The sequence below is a fragment of the Fopius arisanus genome, unplaced genomic scaffold (assembly GCF_000806365.1).
Source record: "Fopius arisanus strain USDA-PBARC FA_bdor unplaced genomic scaffold, ASM80636v1 scaffold00018, whole genome shotgun sequence".
In the NCBI taxonomy this organism is placed as follows: Eukaryota; Metazoa; Arthropoda; class Insecta; order Hymenoptera; family Braconidae; genus Fopius; species Fopius arisanus.
The window spans coordinates 943,497-963,664 of NW_011887757.1; the positions used below are offsets into that span (position 1 = coordinate 943,497).

The 20,168-nt window shown below is 35.5% G+C and overlaps 6 protein-coding genes across 8 annotated transcripts in view; 2 read left to right on the top strand and 4 right to left on the bottom strand.

Annotated features, from left to right (window-relative positions):
- The first annotated feature begins 127 nt into the window (after positions 1-127).
- On the top strand, positions 128-1,734 carry LOC105264010 (uncharacterized protein F58A4.6). The gene is made up of 3 exons (XM_011300565.1): positions 128-672; positions 945-1,059; positions 1,389-1,734. The coding sequence occupies exons 1-3, from the start codon at positions 362-364 to the stop codon at positions 1,644-1,646; spliced, it is 684 nt and encodes a 227-aa protein (XP_011298867.1). The 5' UTR covers positions 128-361; the 3' UTR covers positions 1,647-1,734.
- Positions 1,725-5,418, bottom strand: LOC105264009 (bleomycin hydrolase). The gene is made up of 4 exons (XM_011300563.1): positions 5,244-5,418; positions 3,666-3,976; positions 2,436-3,263; positions 1,725-2,081 (listed from the first exon to the last, which is right to left on the bottom strand). The coding sequence occupies exons 1-4, from the start codon at positions 5,251-5,253 to the stop codon at positions 1,863-1,865; spliced, it is 1,368 nt and encodes a 455-aa protein (XP_011298865.1). The 5' UTR covers positions 5,254-5,418; the 3' UTR covers positions 1,725-1,862.
- A 752-nt stretch (positions 5,419-6,170) lies between these two features.
- On the bottom strand, positions 6,171-9,304 carry POLDIP2 (DNA polymerase delta interacting protein 2). The gene is made up of 7 exons (XM_011300566.1): positions 9,192-9,304; positions 8,635-8,881; positions 8,346-8,501; positions 8,115-8,214; positions 7,455-7,796; positions 6,573-6,778; positions 6,171-6,448 (listed from the first exon to the last, which is right to left on the bottom strand). The coding sequence occupies exons 2-7, from the start codon at positions 8,730-8,732 to the stop codon at positions 6,337-6,339; spliced, it is 1,014 nt and encodes a 337-aa protein (XP_011298868.1). The 5' UTR covers positions 8,733-8,881; positions 9,192-9,304; the 3' UTR covers positions 6,171-6,336.
- Positions 9,305-9,386: 82 nt separating this feature from the next.
- On the top strand, positions 9,387-11,551 carry LOC105264013 (proline synthase co-transcribed bacterial homolog protein). Its single transcript, XM_011300569.1, has 4 exons — positions 9,387-9,581; positions 10,104-10,458; positions 10,705-10,946; positions 11,084-11,551. Exons 1-4 carry the CDS (start codon positions 9,489-9,491, stop codon positions 11,147-11,149), a joined length of 756 nt encoding a protein of 251 aa, XP_011298871.1. The 5' UTR covers positions 9,387-9,488; the 3' UTR covers positions 11,150-11,551.
- On the bottom strand, positions 11,322-17,229 carry Mlc2 (myosin light chain 2). 2 transcript variants are annotated; one of them, XM_011300568.1, is made up of 5 exons: positions 17,124-17,229; positions 14,235-14,471; positions 12,836-13,016; positions 12,125-12,197; positions 11,322-11,866 (listed from the first exon to the last, which is right to left on the bottom strand). In XM_011300568.1, the coding sequence occupies exons 1-5, from the start codon at positions 17,124-17,126 to the stop codon at positions 11,713-11,715; spliced, it is 648 nt and encodes a 215-aa protein (XP_011298870.1). In that variant the 5' UTR covers positions 17,127-17,229; the 3' UTR covers positions 11,322-11,712. The 2 variants fall into 2 exon arrangements, with proteins under 2 accessions (XP_011298870.1, XP_011298869.1); XM_011300567.1 differs by having other exon boundaries at positions 12,125-12,200.
- Positions 17,230-18,045: 816 nt separating this feature from the next.
- Positions 18,046-20,168, bottom strand: part of LOC105264015 (uncharacterized) — a 5,998-nt gene continuing 3,875 nt past the window's right edge. For both annotated transcript variants that reach the window (XM_011300573.1, XM_011300571.1), the window contains 3 exons: positions 19,165-19,362; positions 18,975-19,046; positions 18,046-18,485 (listed from right to left, as the gene is read on the bottom strand). In XM_011300573.1, coding sequence (XP_011298875.1) covers positions 18,257-18,485; positions 18,975-19,046; positions 19,165-19,362 — 499 coding nt within the window. In that variant the 3' untranslated portion in view covers positions 18,046-18,256. The remainder of the gene's footprint in view (positions 18,486-18,974; positions 19,047-19,164; positions 19,363-20,168) is intronic.

A 20,168-nucleotide genomic window follows, 5' to 3' on the forward strand; every position in this document is an offset into this window, starting at 1 on the left:
GATAAAAATCGATCAATCGTTTAGCCCCATCATTCGATCGCTCGATTCAGAATACATTTTCTCGATAAGTCGAAAAATCATGAATGTCTGCGCATGTGCCTGCGCACCACGCGGCAATATTCAGACGATTCATCAACAGCTGATCACATACAACCGGTGAATATTCCGGATTTTCTCTGCACACATCATCTCTCGCTGAAAAAATTGTCCCATTATTGCCTCGTATTAAATAATTAGATTAAATTATTTACGATTTACTAGAAAAAAATTCTGAAAAGTGAATGAAGTGTTGAGTGATATTTTTAGTTCAAGAATTGTTCAGAATGATTTAGAAAGGTTTAAAAATCTGAGAAAGAGGAAAATGGCTTTGAGGATGATTTTACATGTGGGAAAATCAGTGCACGATGATATTTTAATCACTCCATACGGTGTAACCAATTATGTGAAGAGGTTGGAGTCACTGGAGAGAGTTGGAGTGCGAATGAATAAAAGGGGATTCAGTGGATATGTCGCCTCGGTTTATGTTTATTTGTTAAAATCCTCTGAAGTCTACAGAGAATCAGCTGTTAGACTCTTAAATCAATTGACCTGGGGAGCAGTTCGGGATGGGAAACAGCCTGTCGTCCTCCTGAGGCTGAGGATGCCAAGGAAACAATTCCTGGATTACAACTGGTGACTGCCATTTTTCCCTAATAATTCTCCATTATCTAAAAAAACATCAATTCCAGGTGGAAATATTGACGGTTTTTTTTCTAGGATAAATACGATATTTAAGATTTTTAATAAAATCGTTGCAGAATAATTCGGAGCTTGAGGTGAAATGAGGGTTAGATGGAAGTTGTAATCGTAATTATAAATTTTAGACGAATGATGCAGAGAATTCCATCAAAAACAGTTTAAATTTCCGATGGAATTTCAATTTTTCTTTGTCTCTGGAATTTCAGGGGTGAGAGAGTGACACAAATGGCAATGGAAAGGCGAGAGATCGATTATGCTCTGTCCTGGCTGTCAACTCTCGGTGGAGCTTTTTCAGCAATGGGAGATCACTTCGCTGACTATGTAAATAAATTTCCGCCTTTGAATTATAAAAGTATTCCAGAAATTCAATGGGAATTTCCAAAAGAAATTCATTGGCAATTCAATTTCAAAAACTGACGATTTCCCATAAAAATCCTAGCATCCCTAACCGCCGAAATTCTTTTTTTTCGAAAGCATCAATTCGTTATTTAATCTAAGAATTAAATAATTTTCAACAAGACGATTATCATTTTAGATAGTCCTTCTGTGATCCGAGAACGATATCTGATTTTAATTGCTGCTCCACAAATTTAAATAAAAAAATGTCCATATTACTCTGCACTGTTAATTATACAAATTTGTGATCGCAGGCTCTAGTAGCTGGTAAAATATCAATGCAGCAGTTCAAGCTGGCTCTTCGTCTGGAAGATCCATTTCTAGCCGCTCGATGCAAGCTCTACGCCGCCCTGAGTCTCATCCAACAGAACAAATTAAAAATTCCTAAGCGGATAATACCAGAAATTTATAGATACGCCGTCCAAAACAAAGATATCCGCTTGATGAAAATGTGTCAGGGCATCTGGTCGAAGCTGAAGTACCACCATGAGCTCGAGAAGAACAGGAGATGATTAATCCCTGAGAAAATTCCTCCAACTCAATGAAACATACTGTACAGTTGTAAATAATTCAATTATACTGGATCATTATTGTAAAGCAAAGATATTTCTTATTCCGTAATTTTAATCGTGAGAAATTTTGGTTTCTCTTACATGGGTATAGGTATAATAAAATTGTTAAGTATCGAAAAATTCATGTCTGTAATGTTTACGAATCGATAGAAAAATTTATGAACGAGCTAGGCATCCCATGGGATCCCAGGCTGGCAAGAGTTTCGGTTCTCGATTAAATACATCAAGAACTTCGTCCGGTACGAACTTTTTGTCCACTACAACTTCAAATACAAATTCATTGAACCAGTCTGATGTGAGTATTTGATAACCTTTGTCTCCACGTTCCTCACCCCAGGAGTTCTCTACCCTGAGTTTCTTCACTTTTCCATCGGTCTGGAACAAAAAGTAAAAGTGAATGATTAACATTATTTTATCTATATTGGCGAAGATATAATTGTCTGGAATTTTTACATGTTTTTGAAGTGATTGCAGATGCCTGTGTAAAATTTGAGATTGATTCTTAAGGCCGCTTTATGATTATTAATTATTAAATTCAATTAAGTTTCTAAAAATTCGATTGAAATGTTCCCATTTCTCATTAAAATCTGTTGTCATGTGGTCCAAAATGCGAAAAAAGAACTGAGAATTCAATTTTTTAATCAACATTAATCCAATCAGATTCAATTCCTCCAAAGTAGGTAGCCCTCCTAGTAAATAAAAAAGAAAAGGTAAAAGGCCAGGACTCACGCCAGTAGAAACTGCAGTGAAGGCCATAGCATGGGTCATGGCGGACTCGCCGTAGATGAGCCTGTCAGCCTTGCTGAGTCCGAGCTGAATATCAACACCAAAAACAGCATTGAAATCATGAGCCTTGAGATCCTGAAGACCATTCTTGGATGCAAATCTCTTGGAGACTTCGGAGCCAAACCAAACAGCTTCTCCACTCTTAATACTGTCAACAACGAGTGACATAAGCTGCTCTGGTGGCTGATTATTATAAAGTGTTCTTCGTCCTCCCACCATATTTCCCAGCAGCTCAACCTGATAAAGATTTCCAAACTCATTGGAGGGTCTTGGATCTGTGACGAGACAGACTTTGTCATCGACATTGTAATAAGGCTTGACGTATTTCTTGTAGAAGTCCAGAGGAGTTATCGGTCCAACGCAGTTGTACACTTTTGATTTGTCGTAGTATTCCCAGGTGATGGTCTCCTGGGGTACTCCCAGGCAGATACCAACGATTCGGAATATCACCTCCATCTGCTCTCTGATTTTATTCTCAAGGTCCTCGTCAGCTGATCCACGGTCCACCATTTGTTTCAGGACTCTGGCGTATTCACGCAGTTTACTGTTCAGGAGGGAATTCATCCTGGAGGAGGACTCGCTCGTCCAGGATTCTGGAAAACTACTCTTTGGAACTACGCCGTAACGATTTATCAGATTTATCAGCATGTCCCATTGTCCACCGTCTGGCACCGGTTCATATAGCAGAAAACTTGCGTTACGATCTTCGATTTTCTCCCCTCTCTTTGCGATTATTATTATGTTGTGGAGGAAAAAGTTGCTCCTCTCGATCTGCAATTCAGTTGTTAGTAATTTTTTGTAAATTTCCTGTCATTTTTCCTTTCAAATTTTTTTGTGAAGTCGATGGGACATGGAGAAAAAAATACTGGCAAAAGGTACGTGAGACGTTCCGTATAAATTAATGTTTGAAAGGTAAACCTAGGGCGAATGGCGAAATTAGAAAAAGTATGGGGTAAGAAAATTTACAATAGGTGACTATACCGTGAATTTTTTGGAGTAAATAATAAAATTAACTGTCCATCTCTTATTTTTTATCATGATTCTAGATAAAAATTACTGAAATCATTCTTCAGTCCACGATTACGTGACTAGATACTTCTGCCTGTACTTTTCTCTCCGTTTATGTTTAAAAAAATTCTAAATAAAGATATCAGAATGAAAAATCCTGTCTACCTTATCCCAGAAGAAGAGATACGCCTGGCTGAACTCGAATTCCTCCAGATTGTACTGCTTCATGAACTTGATCCTTATGACATTGAGAGCAGCGAACAGCCAGCATCTTCCTGAATTTTTCTGATTGGTCATGGGTTTGACCTCCGCAACTTTATGTTGAAACACATGATTACTTTTTTCGAGATTCTGTCGAGAGACGCACATCTCCACGGGATCATTTTTCACGCAAGAATTCTGCGCCTGAATATTTCTCTGATTGTTGAAGAATTTCTTCCTGAAGTCATCGATCACTTCAGCTGTCAGAACACCGGCTGTTTACAAAAAAAAACAAATTATTCTTCATTCCATATTTTTAATGCCAAATTATCGATTTTTTTTTGTCGTTTTTCCATTTTTTAAACGAGTTTCTACTACAAATTGTTCCATTTTTGATTTTTAACTTTTTTAAATCTTTCTGAGAATTCACGGATGAATAGTAGATTGAGGATTCAGCAATTGATTTTCCAAAAATAGAATAAACGTAAATAATGTCTAATTACTGATAACAATCGAAAGCATGAATTTGTTATTGAATCTGATAACAATTAAATAATCTCCAACGCTTATCATTTTAGCTTGTAATTCTGTCATCCGACAAAGATCTCCGATAGTTCTACTACTCCACAAATTGTAATTAAAAAATTATCCATATTACCCCGCATTTTTTTTGTGTGAAAAGAAATATTAATTTCAAAATGGAGAAAATATAAAAATGCGTTTATGTTTATTTTTTGGATAAATGGAATAATGCAGTTTGATATTTCCGAAGGAAGTGCTCGCAGGAGATTTGAGTTTAAAGTCTAAATATTGTGAAATCATTGCGAATCCAGTGGATTGGTTGGGCGGCCATTTTGTTTGACAAAGTGACTGCTTTTTCAAGGGTAGAGCGAAACCGTCTGGGAATGTTTAATAACTGCAGTCGCCAGACTAAACACCAGCTCTCATTACTTGATCAGAGTACTTCAGATTTTTATACTCAATAACGATCAGAGTAAATCCTAACATTTGCAACAATTTTTCCCTGGCGTTAATAAATAATAATCAATTGCACGTTAAAATCGTCGAACAAAACGAGTTTCCTGTCAACATCTTCTGAAAGATATCTCGAAAATCAACAGTCCCAGAGAAATCTTCATTGGAAACTTTTTCTCGAGCTCCTTGTTCCCCGCAAAAAAGATCTTATACAAAATTTCGCCAACTCATCTCGCTCCGAAGATATTCTCAAATAACGATTGTGTCAAAATCATAAAAACCATAAACTGGACTGAGACCCGACATGAGAGAATATCTCGGAATCGAAAAGAGACAGAAAAATTTTTATAGGAAACTTTTTGCCCGTTTGATGTTCCTCTTGAAAAAAGGTTCTAATCAAAATATCATCATCTCTCTTCCCTTAAGAGATATCAATGAATGAATGTTGTGATTGTAATTCTGGAGCCGAAATCGTGTAGCCATCGCCCGCTCGTATGTTTTTACGAATGACAATAAATAATAAACAATGATTTATTGTCAAAGTCATGTTATCGACGTTGTACTTACGTGTTTCCATTTTACGTAGTTGATGCTGGGAGATGATTTTGTAAAAATAATACGCAAATTAATGAGTAGAAAAATGCAAGCAGTGAAACCGACGCAGATGGTGGAGGCCGATGGACTCACTGATGATGTCAACGTGGAATGTTTCGGATTTTGGACGCCGGCAACGGGTTATTTTTTTTTTTTAATAGTTTTCTCAGAGGCAGCACTGCAGCAGACGCCATTGGGTGTCCATTGAGGGGCGGGGTTGTGTTTTGGAAGGGGATAATCTGATTAGGCACACAAATAAAAGAAGATGAACGATCCAAGAATTGATGATAATCAAGTAACCCAGGTCCAGATCTCGAAAGATTTTATTATCCCAAGTCCCCCGGCCAAAATCACGAAAATTAATTATTTAACCCCAAGTGCTCATCATTATTATTACCCACTTTTTGTCCATTATTTGCGTTTTTTTCACTTTCCAAGAGCCTAATTAATATTGCTAGGTTGTTTATTAATGTATTTATATTCGTTTAAGTATGTCAATACTTTAAAAATGGAAAACGAAACGATTTCTAATGATTTTTCATATTATTTCAACGTCCCCTGTATTAAAATCGTATTTCTCTAATCGAATCATTTCTAAATGAGCCTCTTCGAGTTTTAATTATGCTAATCATGTTCTTCTAGGGAATGAGTATTTTTCATTTATTCTTGGGTAGATTCATCCAATGATTATTCATTTTTTTCGAGACTTGACATTTTTTGCGAGAAGAATTTCCATTAATGATACTTTGATGTCAATTATCACTTTTAGACTTTTGTATGTATTTTGTTTAAATCACTGAACAACAAAATTTATTATCTAATCTAATCATCAAGAAAGTACATTGAAGGTCATAATCAACATGATGATTTTTCAGAGGAATATAATTGGAGGATTGAACATATGCGCAATCTTACTGGTTTATTCCTTCAGTACTAAAATTCTACAGTTTAGTAACAATACTTCAATGATAAATATATTTTATTTACAGATTCAGAATGAGTCACAATGGATTTAATGTATTTTTTGTCTTGTCTCTTGTCTATTTTTAATTTTCACTCTTGTTTATTAAGACTCAGCATTGGGTGTCGTGGGTTCGTCGACTTTAGACTCTAGAGAAAATGGAGGGATTCTACAGTCAAACGTGTAACCGTCTTCTCTCTCCATTCTGAATGTTCCCCTGATGCAAAATAATATTTGTAAAATTAATTGATTATTTCTGTGAGAACAATTTTACGATTCATCCATTGAACAATAATCATAAATTCCAATCTTTTGAAAATATCAATTAGAGATTGACGTACCACATGTGACCACTGGGTGCTTGCAGACTCACGTGACTGCTGTATTGAAAAGCTGGAAGAGTTTTTGAAAGAACAGGTTCCTGACCTACGACACCTCTACCACGAACAGTCTCCAAAGTCCCGGACAGGCTGAATATTCGCCAATGTCTCTCTCGTAGTTGCACGCTGAGATCTCCTAGATTCTCCAGACGAATACAATAACGCCACTAGTATAAATAAAACAGACAAAAAACAAAAAGTTCAATCAAATTTGGTTTACATATAAATATAATCCATTAATCCATAAATATATATCCATTAATCTTATCACTTTTTTTGTATCCCTCATATTTACAAAAATATTTAAGATTTATGTCTTTTAATTGACAATCGTGAATATCTCAACAAATAATGGTGATACGGATTTAAGTCATTCGACTAAATCTGTGTATTTTCCACAGATAAACATTGTTTATTTGAAACTTTTTCATGTATCTTCAAGTATTGAGTAGCCAAGGTATTAATTATTTGAAAAAGGTGAATTATTTGATGGTTTATATCAATTGACGTAAATACTAAAAATTCTGCACAAAGTAATCCTATTCCTGATGAGCTTCCCCCAGAGCTCATATTTTTTTCGTTTGGATGAGGCACGCCAAGAAATAACGCAGAAAATTGACGGAAAACCCGTATTATTTAAATAAGAAAAAACCGCTCCATCGGCACGTTTTTAATTATTTTTTTGAATCAATTGAGTCGATAAATAAACGAATAAAATTCCACCATGAGCATCTGCGGGCCACTTTAACATACAAATATATATAAATAATGCAGACATGATTAAGGAATATTCTAAAGAGATGAGACAAATTTATCTGACAATGTCCCGTAATTTGTACACACCCAATAGACAGATGTAGTTTGTGTTTCCCTGCAGCCCATGTAAAAAGGAATTACAGTCACTCTTATATTGTCTGTCGTCTCCTTGTGAACGTCCGAGAGCTCCAGCCAGGGATGATTTTTCTCTTGCCATGCCCTGAGGGTCTCCTGGGCAACGAATGGCGGTTCTCTCCCAGGGTGAAACGTCAGGAACTTGTCGAAGAGCTCGTGTTGTAGCGCTGTTTTGTCGTTTGTCGAATAAGGCAATATATCCTCGTGTGCTACGTAATCTAGTCCTGGAATTGCATACAGACTTCTACTGCTTTCGTTATTACCGAGGAAAGTTACGGCTTCAGTTTGTGCTCTCTGGAACAGACAATGAAAAATAAATGGCCGTGGACAATTAATTAAGACCAATTAATTTCTTTTAATGTCAAAAATTATTGAATAATTGTTATTAAATAATAGTATCCTGAGAGAATGCACATTGATACGGAATATTTCCCTTTTCATTAGACCGCACAGACTTTTCCGCATTCCAAAGAGAATACTTGTCCCAAATAAATTTAATAAATTCATACAAATATTTATCTTAGAATATCTGAATTTTTTTGTCGTTACAAAATTTATTTGGGACAAACAATTGTTTCTCTCACAGGCATTATTATAGAATTTATGACTCACTATGAATGGACAATCCCTTTGATCGATCAGGACCTGATAAAATGTGTGTGTTCGACCTTTCACTTCTTTCCCTACGCTGTTGTAATTATTTTCATCGTCTCTGAAAGAAGAAAGAGAATAGATTGAATTTTTCAGGGTATTCATCATGGAATGTGTAAATTGATATGAAAACTCGAGTCTGTTTTTTTCTAAAACTCGAGAAATCTGGTCTCAACTCCATAAATATCTTACCCATCTTTTCTATTGGGTAGATCCCTGTCATAAACCCTGGCAAGCCAGGGAAAAAGAATAACTCCACGATACCCAAACACCCGATGAAGAATCAGCTGGCCGGTTTCATATTTTCCCTGTAATTTCGGCGTTTCCAATTTTCCAACCTCCGCCAATCTGCAATTAATCAAAATCTCAGCTGTCAATCAACATCTCGATCCAATAAACATAGATTACACGTGATGATAATCGTAATAACAAATAATAATTTTATAGGTTAGATCTTTTATATTTACGTAATGTAAATTACCGTATGTATTTAGCACTCTGGACACTGAAAACTTTATTCGTAACATCTAGTAGACTACTTGTAAATTTACTCCTTAAACATATACGCATTAATTCCATAATCGATGGAGTGAATTTGGGGCTTGTACTCGAAAGGGGATGGAGGGCTGATTTTTGGCTGTCAGATGTGACAAGTCACATGGCCATGGGTTGCCATTCCAGAGACTGAAGCATTCAGATGATGATGATGATAGTTCCAACGAAATTGCCTGCGAAATCCATGGAAAATCGTAGATTATTTGCATTAAACAACAGAGAGAGTCGTGATTTTTCATTCTGCAATGAAAAATCACGACAATTACTCAACATAAACATTTACTAATTATTATTCATGAATTAATAATATAATCACGGTTTTTATTCATTTGTTTATGAACTGTTTATGGATTGTTTATGAATTGTTCATCAATCGCTATCCATTGCCCTTCGGCCAACAGTAATTAATTAAAAAAAATGATTCTTTTAGATTTTTAGGGAGAATTTGACAGGTGGTGATGGGAAAAGTGCTAGCAGATTTACCTGAGTTTTTATTATTTATACTTTGTTGGAGAATTTGTTGGATCAGTTGATGCGCAATTCGAAAAAAACAATGGAAAATGAATTGCAGCTCGTGCCGGTGTAGTTCAGCATTTGGACATCTGTTTTATTGACTGGAAATTGCAGAAATAATTTCTCAGTGGATAAAACACCGATGGGATTTTGAGATCAGCTGATCAGCTGTTCAACGCGTGGGAAGATTATGTCAGTGACAACAATATTTGTCGTAATGACTCGTCATTCCTGTGATTGTTGATTGTTTTTCAACAATTTCGTCGTATGATTATTCCCTCGAGATTCAGGATGGATGTCGCTGGTAATTTGAGTCTAATTAAGGAGAAAATCCGCATTGCCTGCTCCAAAAGATCACCGGTGAGTTATCGAGATCATAATTCAAATTGTTAATTAATTAATTAATTAATTTCGGAGAAGAATTCGTTGAAGTAAAAAGACTGGCATTTATTTAGAAAATTAGTTGTTGAAGAAATTGACTGATTCAATTTTCAAATTGATTTATTTATTGCTAAAAAATTGTTGTTCATTTATTGTTAAAAATAAACCCCATTTTCTCTAGTAACCACAATATAATATTAATGCTGTGGTTTTATTTTTTTAAATTTTTTTATTTTATTTTTGTGTATTTATTTTTTTATCATTACTGTATTGTTTTTAATAATTCATTGAATTTTAGTCGGTACCGAATAATTTTGTAACTCGTCTGATAAATATATAAATAATAAATTCGTGAAGAGTTACGTTTCGAGATTGATCAATTATAAATCAAATTGATTTATAATCGATTAATTAAAAATTAAAAAGATATCATTTTATTCTAATTGTATTTTCTCTTATTTTAATAATTCTCCTTTTAAACTATAATAACTTCTTCATCAGGATTTAGCGAATGTCACGCCTCGTCTTGTAGCTGTGAGTAAGACGAAGCCCCCGGACCTCATAATCTCTGCTCTGGATGCTGGACAGAAAAATTTTGGCGAGAACTACGTGAATGAACTTGTGGAGAAAGGAAATCACCCCGACCTGAAGAACAGAGACATCCGGTGGCACTTCATCGGTCATCTCCAGAGGAATAAAGTTAATAGAGTCTTGGGGGTGCCTAATCTTCATGTAATAGAGACTGTTGACAGCGAGAAACTGGCAGCTGCTATTGACAGTGGCTGGCAGAAATTTAGGAAGCAAGAGGATGACAAATTGAATGTCATGGTGCAGGTGAATACGAGTGGGGAAGAAGGTATTTTAATCCAATCGATTTATTAGTCCCAATTCTTTTTTAATCTAGCAACAATTAATCCTGAAAAGATTATTTTCCCTTTTAAAATATTTTATTGAGTGAATTTCGGTGGAAAACTTCGGGTTTTTAATTGAAAATAATTGGTTTAGTTGAATTTAAATTATGAATCTAGTAGTTTGGAAATATTTGTAGCAGAATTATTGGAAAAAAAAAATTGATTTCAATGGAATTTTCATTGTTTTTCAGAAAAAAGTGGCTGTGACGTCGGGCAGGCCTCGGCGTTAGTTAAATATGTTTTGGAAAATTGTAAAAATCTGAATTTCATGGGGGTTATGACCATTGGAGCATACGGCTACGATCCAGCGACTGGACCAAATCCAGATTTCTTGTCATTAATAAAATGCAGGGAGAGTATTTGTAGAGAATTGGGGCTAGATAAGAGTAAAGTCGAGTTGTCGATGGGAATGTCAACAGATTACGAACACGCAGTGAGTATTTTCCCATAAATAATCACCTCCACCTCCATTTCCACTAGAAATTTGTTTATAAAAACGAATTCCTCTCTCGTCCTCTTGTTTCTCTAAAAATACATTTCTCATTTTAATTTTTCCTTTTTCTCTTCAAGATTGAACTCGGGAGTTCGAACGTTCGAGTTGGCAGTGCGATATTCGGAGAAAGGCTTCCAAAATGAGAACAAATAAATTAACAATAAATGAAAAAAAAAAGAACAGATAAACAATAAAAATCTATTGCATATTTTTAATTCAGCAAAGAGACGAATTCTGTTTATATCTTTCTGAATCTTTGAGATCCTTGAAATGTAATTGTTCAGCTTGACTTTAAATAAACAGAGAACACATGCGTCTTTTAAATAATTTTATTTATATGAATAGAATGAGAATGGATGAAGGAAATCGCGATAGCTCGGATTGCAAGTCCGCGATGATTACCTCTCTTAAAACGAAACGAAAACAAAAATAAACAGTGAAATAAACAAAAAATATAATTGGATGAGGTGGGACAGGAGAGAAGGGTTCATGTTGATAAATAATTATTGAGTTAATTTAACGTATAACATATATACACGAGCAAATGATTCGAAAAATAATCGAGATAATGAGTCGAAGAGCCACGACTCACGTGAATTCAAATGGTTTTTCAATCATCAAAAGTTAAAATGTATTTTAATATTGTTCATTTGTTTTTAAAGATGTCATTTTTATGGGAGAGATGCTTATTTATTCAGCCTATTATTTATTCGTCTTCATCGTCACCCTTTCCTGTCAACATGTCAATCAGACTTGGAGTGTCGATCATTCCTTTCTCGTCAATGTACATGTTGTCGAAGGCATCGTTCACTTCCTTGGCTGTGAATTTGTCGCCGAAGGTCATCAGGGCATGCCTCAACCTTCAGGTCCATCCGATCGAGTCATAGAAATCATAAATCATCAGTTAAAAACGCGATTTCAAAAAATGGGCCTAAAACTTGCGTGAGTTTTTGAGGATTTTCTCAGAATCTGAGGCAGATACCGGATTCGCTCATAAGAACTTTTTTGTAGAGTGGACTGAGGGCTACAAAAAAGGTCCAATGGGATTTGCGGTATCTGTCGTGGATTCAGAGTTATTCCTCGAAAACTCGGGAAATACTGGAGGGTATCGGTTTTACCGGTCGCCGTTGATCTTTCCGTTGACGTCGAAGGTCTGGAAGGCCGCGATCACGACGTCGTCCTCATCCGATCCTGCTGTAACATCGCCAACGAGGCATAGTGAGTATCTTGAAACGGATAAGGGCCACACAGGTACATACAGGAAGACATATAGAGTGCAGGAACAGAGGGCGAAACACGTTCGCACAACTCGTTATTTTCATTATCAACAGACGATTTTTAAACAATTTAACACGACTTTTAACACGATCTGAACAATTTAGAAAACAGGGGGATAACTTCAATTGTTTATGGAGATCAGATCACTCAGGTTTGGAGATCATTCAAGGAACAAAAAGATTTGCAACGAAAAATTCATTGAAACTCACATTTTTCTCACCTTAATTTAATTTTTAAAAAATCAGACATGATTGGAAGATTTGGAGATCTTGAAAATGTGAAATGTGAAAATTCAAGTTCTGAAAATCCCAAAATAGTCGGTGGATTGGGGTGGGGCGAACAGTTGGGAACGATAACAAAAATCACGAAAAATCGAGGTAAAAAAACACGTAACATTGACACAAGTCTAAATATAAATGTAGAAGACTCTAAATTTAGATGGCAGAATGATTTTATTTTGAAAATAGCCTCTATATAGAGCTTCCAATACTCCTGGGTGACTCTTACCCGTCGTGTAATTTTTTTAGAGCCTAATAATGTCTCGTACGCACCTCCGGACATGCGATTTGCGAAGAGGGTGAGTAGTTGGGTGAAGTTGATGGGTCCAGGTACTTCCTCCAGCATGTCGTCCAACTCTTTGTCAGTGGCAAGACGACCCACCGAGTCGAAGGTCTGACGAAGATCCTCTTTGCCGATAACTCCATCCTTGTCGTGGTCCATCAGTTGGAACGCCTGAATCAATCAAAATTTTTCATGGAATATATTTTTTTTTATAAATAAGTTGAATGATTTAAGAGAGCAACGATAATTAACGATTAACGATTCACATTCGATTCTTCACCTTCGCTATTTTTATTTCATAAATTAGGAACAATAATAAATTAATGGTCACTTATTTTATGAAAATAGACTGCCAGAATTAATTATCGATGATGAATCAATTATTTTTTATTAGTTTTCTTTTTATGATTCATTAATTAGAAAGGCCAGAATCAATCAGGAGAGGACACTATTCACTGATCAATCGAATCGATCAATAGGATCAATAGGAGCCTTTCAATAGAATTCTCTAGAGATTTTTTTCTCAATTTAATTTGATTCAATTCAACTCATACATTTAATTATTTCCCCAATTAATTCATCACTGACTCAAGATTAATCTAGAAATGAAATTGAATTTAATTTACTTAAATCGTTCAATTGTCTAGTTAATTAATTGATTCAGAGATTTTATGTCGATTTAAATCAATTCGATTCAATCCAATTCAAGGCAAGCGTTTAATTGTCCTGCCAATTAACTCATGACTCAATCAAGATTTATTTAAAAATTAAATTCAATTCATTTGAATCGAATCGTTCAATTATCCCGTTAATTAATTAGTGTCTCAATCAAGTTCTTGAAAAATTCAATTTAATTTAATTAAATCGTCCAATTGTCTTTTTAATTAATTCATCATTAACTCTAGATTTATTAAACAATTAGATTCAATTCAATTTAATCGAATCGTTCAATTGTCTTGTTAATTAATTGATGTCTGAATCAAATTCTTGAAAAATTCAATTCAAATTAATTAAATCTTCCAATTGTCTTCTTAATTAATCAATCATTAACTCTAGATTTATTAAACAATTAGATTCAGTTCAATTTAACCGAATCGTTCAATTGTCTTGTTAATTAATTGATGTCTGAATCAAATTCTTGAAAAATTCAATTCAATTTAATTAAATCTTCCAATTGTCTTTTTCATTAATTAATCATTAACTCTAGATTTATTAAACAATTAGATTCAATTCAATTTAATCGAATCGTTTAATTGTCTTGTTAATTAATTGGTCTCTGAATCAAATTCTTGAAAAATTCAATTCAATTTAATTAAATCTTCCAATTGTCTTGTCAATTAATTGATGACATCTAGTATTTTCTTGTAGCTGCTTCAACCTTGGAATTACCTCTTTGAATTCAGCGACCTGTTTCTGCGAGAACATAGAAAATACACTGGATCCAGCGCGTTTCGCCCTCTTGGAACCGCGGCTGCTGGCACGAGCTGAACTCGTTGGAGTTCCAGACGGGCTCTTCGGCTTGGGCTCTTCCTTCTTGGGCTCTGGCTCTGGTGGTGGTGCTTCAGCAGCCGCTGCTGGTGCCGCCTCCTCCTTCTTCTTGGTCTTCTTCTTCTTCTCCTTATCCGCCTGAAGAATTAAAAAAACAATTGTCAATTTCAACTTCAACTCCACCCAAATCCGCACCCAGAGAAAAATGAGCTCCAAATTAATTGATTCGTCAATTAAATATTCTAGAAAAAATTTTTACAAAAAAAAAATTTATGTTTTTGATTGGAATTTCAAGTTAATTTTCTAACAGTGTAATTCATTCAGTTCTACAGCAATTATTATTGAATTATCCCCTCCCAAGATTATTTATTCCCCAGGAGAAATATTTAGCTGTAAAAAATTGATAGTTTTCACTTGAAAATAGAAAAATGGCGTGTGAATACATATTGTTTCGAGTAAAACGCCAAGATTGAAATATCATGATAAATAATAATATGTTTAACTGAAAATTGAAAAATTATCGCCGAAGCAGAAGTTTGAGGTGACATTTTAATTTCCGGTGATATTCTTGTTGAACTATCAGAAGAGCCATTCCCTCAGCTAAAATACCACTGTACAATCTCACCTCCGACTTTCACTATTAATAACTATATTATTAATTTGTCCCCCGCCATTGATAGTTACTCAGTGATAAATCAAACAGATAACGCTGCAACAAATTATTTATCTCTGATTATAAAACCATACGGTGACTCTACACGTCTCATATTATCACACCAAATAATCTCGATATTTTCAAGTGGAATAAATAGATATTCAGGAAGGCTCATTTTTTCGCGGATTGCCGAAGAACTGGGGAATGTAAAACCGGAAATCCGGAAACCGATGAAGATGATTTCCATTTTTTTATTGAATTTTATTCAACTAACCATTTTTATTCAGATAATTAAACCGGAAGTGGGGGATAAATGCTGATGTGGAGGCAGAAATGCTCGCGGATGGACTGAAGACGACTGTCGAGAGGCCCAACCCCAGGGAAAATCGGTGAGGCGTCCTCGGTATCGTGTTTGGCCTAAGAATAGGCCTATCCCCAGTTTGGAAAACCCCCTCCCCCTGGACGTATATAGACCGAACCCAAAACATTTTCACTCCTCTCGAGTTACCGATATTACGTAATCATCATCCAAAAAAAAAACTAAATCTTATTTCAGGATTGCGGAGGTCTCGAGACTTTTGGAAATCTCGATTTACTGGGGGTTCGGAGGACTTTAGGATTTGAAGATCTAAAGTTGAGTCTGGAGGTCTGGACATAAGACTTTTGTACGTCTGGATGTGAGATTTTTTGGGGATCTGAGTTTTTAAGATTGTGAGGCTGAGTGAAAATTAATGTTTGGTGGAATGGTCTAAAGTCTGAAGTCTGAGTCTTCGAAGTCTCAACTTGAGAGATTCAAGTCTTCAGTTGAACTTTTTTTGGGATTCAAGTTTCTGGTACATGCGGTTTGAAAGAATTTCAAGTGGATCCGGAAGTCTGTATGGTAGAATTTTTGAAGTCGCAAGTTGGGAATTTCGTAAGTCAAAACTTGAAGATTGGGAAGTTTCAATTTAAGTGTTGGAAGTTTGAACTTTATGTGGGACTTTTGGAAGTCTCAACTGCAGTCTTCGCAGTCTCAGCTTGACCCCTGCGAAAGGGTTTTTGAAGTGCTTAATTTGACTCCTGAAAGACTTCAACTGAAACTTGCGAAAGACTTCACTTGGGCGTTTTCAATATTCCAACTTGAGACTTTAAACTGTCAACTCGAGACTTCCGCAAGTCTTGATATCCTTTCAAACCCAACGTTCCACTATAGAGTGACTTTAGAGAATTAAAGTTGAGTCTCAAAGTCGGAAGTGATTTCCAAAAGTCCTAAGTCGAGACTTTGTAAAGTCTCAACCCGATCCTTCAAGTCATTCAGAGCACTAACTTGAAAAATTGAAATCCCAAATCGAGACTTTGCAAACTTCCAAATTGAGACTATTTCCCCATAACTTGAGCCACTTTAAAGTCTCAGCTTGCGATTCAATTTTAATCTCAAGTTCAGTAATTTCGATCGCTCAAAACTTTATTTCCTATAACTTGAGCCACTTTAGAATCTCAACTTGAGACTCAACTTTAATCTCAAGTTCATTAATTTCGACCGATCGAGACTTTATTTTCCGTAACTTGAGCCACTTTAAAGTCTCAGCTTGCGACTCAATTTTAATTTCAAGTTCAGTAATTTCGACGGCTCAAAACTTTATTTCCCATAACTTGAGCCACTTTAGAGTCTCAACTTGAGACTTCAGTCAACCCAAGACTCAACTTTAGTCTCAAGTCCAGTCATTTGAACCGATCGAGACTTTACTTCTCGTAACTTGAGCCACTTTAAAGTCCCAACTTGAGACTCAACTTTAATCTCAAGTTCATTAATTTCGACCGATCGAGACTTTATTTCCCGTAACTTGAGCCACTTTAAAGTCTCAACTTGAGACTTCAGCCAACCCAAGACTCAACTTCAGTCTCAAGTTCAGTAATTTCAATTGGTCAAGACTTTATTTTCCGGAACTTGAGCCACTGTAAAGTCTCAACTTGAGACTCAACTTTAATCTCAAGTTCAATAATTTCAATCGCTCGAGACTTTATCTTTCCTGAAACCGCACACATCAGGATGACTGAAGTCACTTCACTATTTCGCATCCACCGAATCACCAGTTCACAAAAACGAAAAAAAAATAATGCCGATTTTCACATCCACGCGCGGATTATCTACTTACCATTTTACCGCTGTTCCGTTAGAATCAAATGGATGGTAGCGAGATGGTTAACACTAACCAACTGCCGAAAATATTGAGGTGAACTTGACTAAGTAACTTAGCATCCAACTACCCCCACCAGTTAATTTGGATGTGAACGTGTTCATCTGACCATATTTAGTGCGAGCCGAACTCAAAATAGCGAACCCTTACCAACATTTGGTTTCGACTAAAACGGTTTCAGCCCAGGAGTTCTCAGAGATTTCACAGCTACGGCAAACATCAATTGTTGTTATTCACTTCTCCGAGAGATCGGTACAACCGATTTTCCGTCATTTCTCTCATTTTTCTATTTCAAATTTATTTCCAAATCCCATAATTAATCACTTCCTCTCAACTTCATCGATAATACCAAAAATATAATTATTAAAAATGTAATTAGTTCCTGCAATCGGTTTATTGATAATTAATTGAATAATTGCGGTTTTTCATGGAATATATTTTTTATTTATCATTCAGGTGAACAATTTAAGAGAGCAATTATACGATTTGAGATGCGATTTATTCATTTTAATTCGATTCTCCTCCTTCGCAATTTTTATTTAATAAATTCGGATCAATAATAAATTAATGTTCATTTAATTAATGAATATTTACTATCAGAATTCATTACCGATCACGAATCACGTATTTTTTATTATTGATCTCTCCACGATTTACTGTTCATCTCAAATTGTTACTTTTTCCCCATCATTATTTATTTATAACTTCTGGGGTAGTTTCAACAAAATAGAATTCAGCGCCAAAGATAACGTTCAACAGGTCTTAACGAAATAATTAACAAAAATTATTCATTAGAAATATCTCTCATTATAATTTGAGATCAAATATTTCAATTTTTAAGTAGACAATTAAATTTATTAATTAATAATATCCATTGTTTTTTTCTCGTACATATATTTTATTGTTCTTGTTTTCTACCAAATGGTTTAATCAGAATATCGAGGTAATTAACACACGGTAATTCACAATCTTTCCTGGATCGCGAGTTGAAAATCCCGATGTCTCGTTTTACTCCAGAATTCGGGTCAAGCATTTCTATTTTCGTGATGTTTCTTATTTCCGCTGTGGAATACAGTTGATGGTTTTGTAATTTATCGGGTGGTACGTTCGGTGGATTTCGATCTAGTTTTTGAACAATTGATGCAAGTGTTGAAGCTGTCGCACACGTGACTGGTGGTTGTCTTGCTGCTAACAGGTCGCTTTTTCCTCCTGATGGCCATTTCCGTGAGATTGGATGCCAATTGAGAGGTGTTTTGATGATTTGGCTTCTGTCCCAGTGGCATTGATGCACTTCGCGATGTACGAGTCACTCTGATTCTCCTGTGATTCAATTTTCAAATGGAAAAATCGTTTTCCGCTGCGTCTTCCAGCAGTTGAACTGATACAAACCGATTCGTCGCTTCGATTGGAAAAATCTCCGAAACTAAAGGAATTACCGATTTTTTTGTTGAAACCTTTTTTGTACCTCTCGATTAGCTCTACAAAAAATGTTTTGACACAAATTTCGCTATCTCCTTTTATTTCGATAATATTTCTCCTTTTTCCAACCGAACCGATGTAAATCGGTTTACCTCTATTATCAGGAATTCCTTTGAAACTAAACGTGATAGCAAATTTTTTGTAAGACCTTTTTTGTAGCTCAAAAGTAGCTCTAGAAAAAATATCTTGTCAAAAATATCGCTATCTGCCCTAGATTTCCAGATATTTTGAAGTGAAATGAAGTGATCGCAGGAAAACTTCAGTGAAACCCTGATTTCCATTGATCATCATAAAAAGTGTTATTAATTTTTTTTATATAATCCATCTTACGCCATCCGAAGGTCTCCGACTCTCGATTCTGATTTAGACGACATTCTGGTGGTCCTGCCTTCCCTCCATGATCTGGAGATCGAATTAAAGCAGAATAATCAGATGATACATTTTTCAGCAAAAAGCTAGAGTGCAGAAGATTTGTTTAACAAATTTTAATTGTAAATCATAGAGTAATGGTAAAATTTACTGATAATCAGAGGAATCAGAGCAGTCGGAGGTATTTATGGTGGCGTCACTGGATTCAAAGATGTCAGGCGATGCAGACCGGAAGCCCGAAGTTGATGAGTAGTTGGACCTAGTTGGCAAGTCGTTGATGAGAGGTGGCATGAAGACCCGGCGATTCACATCTGTCCACCAGACCACTCCCTTGTAATCTGATTGTTCCCTTTTAAAATATTTAATGGTTATTAGGTGCATGAGATGCAGTAGGATCGTCGATGATTGGTCGAACGAAATTACTCATCGATCGATGATCAATCAATACTCGACCAAGTGACCAACTAGATCAATCGAGTAATCTATCCACTCGATGGTGACTCGATAACAACTTGATCTACTGATTGATTTATTCATTCGATCGATGGCCAGTCGATCGTTCGTCGATCGTTGGTCGACCCCTGGTCAAGGGTCTGTGGACGAATGATTGATGATTGGAGTGAACAACTCGACAGAACTAATTTTTTCTCTCATTGCACGGAAAATCGAGACGAAATAAAGAGTTATATAATATATCTTCTCATTTTTCAATTTTCTTTCACAAATTTCTGATAAACTATTAATTAAATCGACGTAAAAAAATGACCCGGTTTTAAATTTCATTACAAATTAATTTAATATATCACAAAGTTTCAAAAATTCCCAAAAATTGACCAAAAATTTAGAATAAATAGGTGGACGTACAATTAAGAATAAATAGACGCACGAATTGTCGATAAAAAGACAATAATGATAAAACCAAAAAACTGTAAATTTTTCAACGTCAATTCCATCCATCATTTCCAACAATTTCCTGGAAAATCCTATTCTAAAAGGGAGAACGCTTGACACAATCGATTATCTCGAAAATCTCGAAATCATGAAGCCACGATTTCCTATTGGTCCACCTAAAATGGCGCGAGATTACAAAAAGTCGACACTCCCTTACAGAAATAGTTTCATACCGGCGCGCAGGCGCGCGATACGAATTCTCGT